Genomic DNA, 7,755 nt, shown 5'->3' with positions numbered 1-7,755 from the left:
GGGCCTCACCCCTATCCCACTGAGCTGGGCAGGACCTGGGAACCTGCATTTTTGCAACATCCCTGCTGGTCCCCAGGCAGGGGTCATCTGCTGGGGCCTCAGCTGGAAGAGACACCCAGTCCTCAGGGTTGGGGACTATAGCCTCCAAATCCATGAGAGCTGTTGTGTTTGGAAACAGCCTCGTGCAAGGTTCACTTTAGTGAAGCTGGCGATTGTGAAGGCGACCTGCTCAGAGATAAGCACGAGGGTCTCCGTGAAATGCCTCTGGACAGTTCGGGGAGGGCAGGCAGCCACGGGGGCTTGGAGGAGGCTCAGCTGCTTGCTGTCAGTGGGGGAGCAGGTGTGCAGAGCATGAGGCCGCGTGTTACCGTAAAGTTCGCACACTTAGAAAAGATCTGGGACTTCCCTGGTGGCGCAATGGTTAAGAATCCGCCTGCCAATGCAGGGGACATGGGTTCGAGCCCTGGTCCGGGAAGATCCCACATGCCACAGAGCAACTAAGCCCATGCTCCACAACTACTGAGCCTGCGCTCTAGAGCCTGTGAGCCACAACTACTGAGCCGGTGTGCCACAACTACTGAGCCTGCGCTCTAGAGCCCGTGAGCCACAACTACTGAGCCGCGAGCCACAACTACTGAGCCTGCACTCTGGAGCCCGTGAACCACAACAACAGCCCACGTGCCGCAACTACTGAAGCTCGTGCGCCTAGAGCCCATGCTCTGCAACAAGAGAAGCCACCGCAGTGAGAAGCCCACGCACCGCAACGAAGAGTAGCCCCCGCTCGGCTCAACTAGAGAAAGCCTGCGCGCAGCAACGAAGACCCAATGCAGCCAAAAATAAATAAATTTATAAAAAGAAAAGAAAAGATCCGGAAGGATATTCAGCACAGTGAGTGGCGGATGCTAACAGTTTATCTGCAATGAAGATGAAACGCTTGAGTGAGAGACGAACGTGTGGGGAAGCGGCACCGTCACCACGGGTGGACACGTCACTGGGGGTGGACACTCGCGCCCCTGCTGCTGGCCTGGCGCACCCAGCCCCCGCGTGCTCTGCCCAGTGTGCCACCTTCTGTCGTTACCCCCCCCCCCCCGCCCCGTCTGCCTCTTTGACACTCAGTCTCTCTTTCTGTCCAGCTGCTCAGAATCTCCCTCAGGTTTCTCTCTGTCTCTCCATCCCTCAGTCTCTCTCTGTCTGTCAGTCTCCCTGTCTTCCTCTCTGTGTCTCTCTGTCTCTCCGTCTCTGTTTCCGCTTCCCCCTCCCCCGCCCCAAGAACCACAGGAGAATTTCCGGCTTTGGCGCGGGAAGACCGGGCACACACGACGGCTTTATTTGCGGGGCGGGTGCTAGGGCAGCAGCGGGGCCCGGACGAGGCCCCCCGAGGGTGGTGGGGAGCCCATGAGACGGCGGAGCCAGGCCGTGTACTGGGAGACCCGGGTGTAGACGCCGAAGTGGCCGGCGGCTGCGCAGCCCTCGCCCCAGCTGACGACACCCGTCAGGTACCAGGTGCCCTGGAAGTGGGTGGCGTGCGGGCCCCCGCTGTCCCCCTTGCAGGCATCCTTGCTGCCGTCCGTGTAGCCGGCGCAGAACATGTTGTCAGTGACGACGGGGCCTCCGGGCCTCCGGCGCGACAGCTGCCGGCAGTCCTGGGTCAGGAGCCGGGGCACGTGCACGGCCATGAGCCGGAGGGCCGTGGCGCCGCGCTCCAGGAGCTGGCCCCAGCCGCTGACGGCCGAGAAGCGCACAAAGGCCAGCGTCCGCTCCGCGAAGGCCCGCTCGGGCAGGCAGAGGGGCGCCACGTGGTCGCCGAGGGCCACGGGCCGCGCCAGGCGCAGCAGGGCCAGGTCGTGGTCCGTCTTGCCCCGGACGTACTTGTCGGGAATGATGACCTGTGCCACCTGCCTCTCCTGCTCGTCACCTTCGTCTTGGCTGAGGTCGTGCTCGCCTGCGGCGGGGGCGGGGGCGGACCGTCCACTCACTCCCCGCCTCGCCTCCCGGGCCAGTGTCTCCTGTCGGGCAGGAGGGGCCCTGCGTCCCCCACCCCCGGTGGGCGAGCAGCCTCCTGGGGCTGCCGGGGGGTCGGCGTGGGTGTGAGTCGGGGCGGATATGGCCCCGAGGTGCTGGAGGCAGGTGAGGGGGTCGGGCGGGCAGCCGTGGCTGGGTGAGGAGAGGGTGCCCCGATCGCCTGGTTCTTCCAGACGGGGCCTGGCCCTCCTGGGGTCCTCGTCGTCCCCTAAACCCACCGGGCAGCGCAGCCTTGGGTGGGGCACCCCTTCGGGGACCTTGGCGGGAGCAGCGTCACCCCAGGGCCGCATCTGGGTGGCAGAGAGGCTGAGGGGGTGGCCACAGTGGCGCTGTGGGTATGGGGTCTGCCCAGACGCTGCCACTTCTCTTTGTGGGGAAGGTCACTGGTCGTGGAAGCCCCAAATCTTGGCCCCGCGGTTATCATTCAAGGATCGTCTCCCGGCAGAAGGAGGCGCCCCGCAACCTACCCAGCACCACTGTCAGGTTCCTCCAGCTTCTGAGTCTGTCGAAACAGTGGGCTGCGGAGACCACCCAGACGGTGTCGAGCAGGGAGCCCCCGCACAGCAGCGCCCCATTCAGCTTCAGCATGGCCTGACAAGGGCACAGCAGATGCTGGAAGCTCGCGTTCCCGTCGTGGCTGCCTGGGGGGCCCCCCTTTCCCGTGCACCCCGGATGGGGGGCCCCCCTTTCCCGTGCACCCCGGATGGGGGCTGCTTTACAGGCCGTTTCCATCCAGCTAAGGGAGTGGCCAGACGGTGGGCCCGCCGGGGCTGGACTGCTCTGTGCATGCCCGGGATCGTCACCCACGTTCGACCCAGTGCTCCTGGAGCCTTACCTGCCAGGGGCACTCCCCTTTGGGGCAGACGTGACCACCCACGATTCGGCCTTGGGGGTTGCTGTCGTTTCTTTTTTGCAGAACAGGTATTTTTCCGCACGGATATTCAACTGTGTAAAACAAATCCAGCAAGACGTGGGGATGTGTGGGGTGCTGGTGAGAAAGGCCAGGGGCCCTGCGGACGGGCGGCTGCGCCTCTGGTCCTGCCCGGGGCTGCGGCAGGCCCTTGAGGGAGCTGCCGGGGAAGCAGATGGCCCAGGGTCCTGGAGACTGGGTCCCGCGCATTTTCCAAGGGGGGAAGACGTGCAGCTTGAGGTCACTAAAGGTGTAAAGGATAAGCTGTGTAAGGTGACCGGCATCTCAGACAATCGGGCTGCTCTTCTGACGGGCTCTAAGTTTTCCTTCCTGCTCCAGGAAAGCCCCAGGCCAGAAAAGAAAGACTTTAGAGGCGACAGCTGAGTTTCAGGCTTCCTAGACAAGGCTGGGTCCATCCACCTCTGGAGAGACGCAGGGCTGGGGGTGGGGTCAGCTTTGGGGGCTGCAGCCCCGTCGCCTTTAGGCTGGTTTGGAGACGTTTTCCATTTTCCCAGAAGTGCTTGCCGTTGAAGAGACTTGGAATCCAGAACCGTGCTGCCGTCAGTACAGACACTGGGTGTGGTGCTGCGCGGGGAGCGGGGGTGGGCGGCGAGCGCCCGCCTTCTGCACCTCCCCCCCGGCTCCGGGGCTCCGCCCCGCCCACCGTGGCCCCTCTCTGCTCTGGGGGCGGGACGGCCGCCTCCACCCCAGCTTCTCCTCTGCCGCGACGCGCAGAGCGCGCCGGCAGTGCCTGGTAGATGCTCAGCGATGCTATGCTTCCCTGCACCCCATCTTGTAGCCAACGGGGAGACGTGTATCAGGACAATGAAACCACCAGCCCTAGACCTGGTCCCCGAGGACCTGTTACCTGTGGCCGTGCAGGACACCCCGTCCGCCTGGAGCGCGTACCCCTCGTGGCACCAGCAGGTGCGCCCAGCCTCCGCGTCATCCCTGCAGTACTGCTCACAGCCACCGTTGTCATTCGGGCAGATCAGCTGGCTGTTCTTGTCTGAGGGCAGAGGGCGTGGCCGACAGGGGGCCCCGGTCAGGGCAAGCAGGCCTGGGCCAGGGGCTGTGTTCTGCACGAAGGTGGCGCCCAGCTTCCGGCTCCAGGGACAGCCTGGCACCAGCCCACTCGGCAGACCGACCCAGAAGGGCACGACCTGGAGCTTGGGGCAGGGTCCCAGGTCCGAGCAGCTTCGCCAGTGGGCATGCGGGGCAGGCACGCTGTGGCCTCCACAGCGTCATCCCTCCCGGGCTGGGGAAAGCAGAGGCCCCTGGGGACGGTGGACGAGTCCGACTCAATCGGAGGCCTGCCCGCAAGCAGTCAGAGCCAGGAGGCTGGTCTGCAGCCGGGGCCTGGTGCCCCGGGGAGCTGCCCGGGCTGGCCGCTGGCCAACCTGCCTCTGGAAAAGGGAGCTTTGTTGTGGACACGGGCTTGGCTCGCTCTGCAAGTCCAGGGCCTGTCCTGGAGGTGAATTCACACCAGGACCGCTGAGCACCCAAGCCCCAGGTGACCGGCGGGGACCCTCCTCCCTGGCCGTTGCCCTCCCTCTTCGACCGTGGTCCTTTGAGGCGAGCTAGGCGGCATCAGAATGTTCACAGGTGGGGCGGGGTCCCAGGAAGTGACTGCCCCTCTGATGAAGTCGTCCACTTTGATTTGAGCTGCCTGATACGTGTGTTGTTTTCCTGGGGGCCTGGGGCCACCTGGCATCAGCGCGACCCCTGGAAGGGCTGGACATGGGGGTCAGCCACATCCTTGTGCCTGAGCCCCAGTGGGACCTCAGGACACTGGGGCTTGTGGGCGCGTCCCTGGCGGGTGAGTCTCTGTAAGTTCTGTCCCACATGGTCTCGGAGAACAGAACACCATCCACAGGGCTCCCGGGAAGAAGCCGCTGGGAGCTCACACTGGCCCCTCGGCTGTTTGAACCCATATCCTTTCCGTGTGGTAACTGTAACCGTGCCTGTGTCGGCCTTCAGAGCACGCTGGCCTAGCAGATGACTGACGCTGAGGGTGGTCTGGGGAGCCCTGAGCTGTGTGATGCTGTAATACTGGGCCTACCCTTGTGACAGCAAGTAGGGAAGGCCGAGCTTCCCCAACCACCTCGCCATGGGGATGTGTGGAGCTGACGGAGATGCAGTGATTCCCCGGGCCCCTCCGGGTGCGTCAGAATTTCCCAGTGCCGGGAGCCCAGAAGGGGACAGGGCATCACAAGTGGAAGAATTAGCACCTGAGAACCCCAGATCCGAGACTCTCAGGTTGAGGCCCTTCCAGGTCACGGAGGCCAACCTCCCCCCAGGCCGTGCTCAGCAGCCCCCCCGGGGGCCCCGGTTGTCCTCACCTGTCTCACAGTTCCGGCCCTCGAAGCCATCCAGGCAGAAGCAGAGGTAGGACTGCAGCTGGTCCTCGCAGGAGCCCCCGTTTTGACAGGGCCTGGAGGCGCACTGGTCCCCGTCTGTGGGCAAGTCAGAGTTAGGATGCCGAGAGGGGCTGGCGGGCAGATCACGTCGGCCGGGCACGTACTCACCGTTGTAAGAAATCCAGAACTGATTCTGAGGGAGCAAAGGGGGAGGTGCGTGGCGCAGGCGCATGCCAGAGGCAGTGCGCGCGGCCCCGCGGAAGCGGCTGGCGGGCTGGGCCTTCGGACCTGGGCCTCGCGTGGGCTCTGAAAGCCAGACTTTCTCCTCTGGAGGCGAGGCGGGCGCATCCAGGGGAAGCGAGTTTTGTCCTAACATCCACCCGCCATCGCTAAGGCCACCAGAGGTCACAGGTTTCCTCGCCCAAGTCAGGATCCCCAGGCTTTAGCTGTGCCACGTCCGAGCTGTGAACGCGGACAAGACACCCCCGCTCCCTGAGCCCCCAGTTCCTCCTCGGATGCTGCATCGACTGTCCAGTCACCCGCTGAGCGGGACCGGCCGCAGAGGCTCTGCCGACCACAGAGGCCCTGTCAGTGAAAGGGATTCCCGCGGAATCTTTTGGCCAATGAAGTAAAACTTGCAGGGTTGTCGTGAGAATCAAAGCAGGCTTCACAACCACGGGGTGGCCGCCGCACGCCCGCGGGCCCCAGGCGAGCTCACCGTCCTCTCCTTGCTCTGGAAGATCTCCCGGGCCTCCTCGAAGGAGCAGAACTCCTCCCTGCACTCGCGCTCCAGGGATCCAGGCCACAGTTCCTCCAGCAACCAGTTGGCGCGCCGGGGCCTGTGCAGGACACTGTGGGCTTGCTCCTGGGAGACAAAGACTGGAGGGCGGGCCGTGAGACGCTGGACGCCCGGGGGGGCCCACAGCCTCCCGTCCCCCACCCCGCCCTCCACAGGAAGTGTTCCCACCATCCCTTCTGCTAGGTAATGGGAGTCAGAGGGCTCCTGTCCACAGGCCTGGCTGAGTTTGCAATGGGAGCACTGCACAGCTTTATGTGCCGGAGGAAGGCAATGTGCTCAGTGAGTCATCGCAACACGTTCACGCCCTTGACCTGGTCCCTTCGCTTCTAGGAGTTTATCCCAAGGAAATGCTCTGAGACCTGCAGAGACCCAGCCATCAGGAAAGCTGGAGACAACCTGAAGCATAAACGATGGTGCCCCGTGATGCTTAAGAAGGTGCGATATTAAGTGAAAAAAGAAGACAAGCAGGAGGGACCACGACGGCACCACGGCACCACGGCGGTCTGCCTCTCGGACCCCAGAGTCTGGCCGTGGGATCTGAGGGACGACGTGAGCGGACTTTACGGGACAGTGTCGGTGCCTGGTTCCCACCTCGGCCGCCCCTCGGGGCTGGAGAGTCACGATGACAGCTCACAGAGCCGTCCCCGTGTTAACCGGCTCAGGCCTCCCAGCGTCTGTGAGGACGGGGTGCAGGGGTCACTGGCGTGGTGGCAGATCATCACGGTCCGGCGTCCCCACACCGTCCCTCGCACCAGCCCCCCACCGAGAGGCCGAGAGAGCAGAGTGAGAGAGGCACCCCTGAGCCCCAGATCCTGTGCCAGGGGGTGGGGGGGTGTTGGCGGCAGGCGGGGGGTGCCCACTGTGGCCGGCGGACGCCACGGCTCCCAAAAGTCTGGAAAAGAATTCCCCGAAGCCTTTCCTCCAAATGCTGGGCGAGGCCCTGGGCACCGTTTGCCTTTCGGAAGGAGAGCAGATCAGAGCAGAGCTGCCAGCAAACAGGAGCGCCCAGCACATGGGCCGGCTTTGGGGGTCGGCTGCCCTTCCGCTGGGTGAATGGGGAAACCTCCCTCACGTACCTGCCACCAGGGAACCCCGCAGGCCCAGCAGAAGGCAGAGGAGGGCCAGCCCCCGGAGCCGAGGAGCCATGGCGAGGCCCTGGGTCGCTTTGTCTGTTGACTTTCCAGGTGGGGAGGCGGGCAAAGTTCTCCAAGAGCCCGAGAGGGTGGGGGAGGGAGGCCTCGCCTCCCAAGCACTTGGGCGTGCGGTCCCCCGCCCAGTGCCTGCTGAGCGGACAGACGGGCCGCCCCAGGGCACGGGCCTGGGGAGTCAGGCTCCTTGTCCGAGAGGAGACTCGGGTGTCGGGATGCGTGTCCCGTGGCGTGTGCAGCTCAAATGCAGCTCAGAAGCCTGCAGCCCGAGGACCTAGGACGGCAAGCTGGGAAACAGAACTAAAGTGCGGGTGGAGAGCCGTCCCCCGCAGTGATGGTACTGGGAAAGGGGAGCAGGTTTGGGGCGTGAATGTGAATATCTTGTCACAGGGGAGGCCTGGTTTCTCAGCCGAAGGGCCCCTCTGGGAGCGCGAGGGGGAGGGGTGCGCGCCCCCCGCGGAGCCCCTGCCCCCGTCTCAGCCCTGGGGCGCCCGGGTCTTGTCCCTCATGCCCTCC

At 64.6% G+C, this 7,755-nt stretch overlaps 1 protein-coding gene across 1 annotated transcript; it reads right to left on the bottom strand.

The window, feature by feature from the left end:
• Nucleotides 1-1,299: 1,299 nt before the first annotated feature.
• On the bottom strand, nucleotides 1,300-7,237 carry F7 (coagulation factor VII). The gene is made up of 8 exons (XM_060128941.1): nucleotides 7,168-7,237; nucleotides 6,011-6,171; nucleotides 5,461-5,485; nucleotides 5,275-5,388; nucleotides 3,801-3,941; nucleotides 2,858-2,967; nucleotides 2,490-2,613; nucleotides 1,300-1,942 (listed from the first exon to the last, which is right to left on the bottom strand). Exons 1-8 carry the CDS (start codon nucleotides 7,235-7,237, stop codon nucleotides 1,344-1,346), a joined length of 1,344 nt encoding a protein of 447 aa, XP_059984924.1. The 3' UTR covers nucleotides 1,300-1,343.
• Nucleotides 7,238-7,755: the final 518 nt, after the last annotated feature.

Source organism: Lagenorhynchus albirostris, chromosome 18 (genome assembly GCF_949774975.1).
Source record: "Lagenorhynchus albirostris chromosome 18, mLagAlb1.1, whole genome shotgun sequence".
NCBI classification, from domain to species: Eukaryota; Metazoa; Chordata; class Mammalia; order Artiodactyla; family Delphinidae; genus Lagenorhynchus; species Lagenorhynchus albirostris.
Note: the sequence above shows the minus strand (reverse complement) of the source record. Positions and strands in the feature narration are given on the sequence as shown.

Bases quoted from the DNA above. Each gene is read 5' to 3' on its own strand.
- F7 (XM_060128941.1), bottom strand. From the start codon at position 7,237: ATGGCTCCTCGGCTCCGGGGGCTGGCCCTCCTCTGCCTTCTGCTGGGC. The intron at 5,486-6,010 runs GTGAGCTCGCCT...TTGCTCCCTCAG, and splicing joins TCCAGAGCAAGGAGAGGACG to AATCAGTTCTGGATTTCTTA. The intron at 2,614-2,857 runs GTAAGGCTCCAG...TGCCCTTGTCAG, and splicing joins AAGGGGAGTGCCCCTGGCAG to GCCATGCTGAAGCTGAATGG.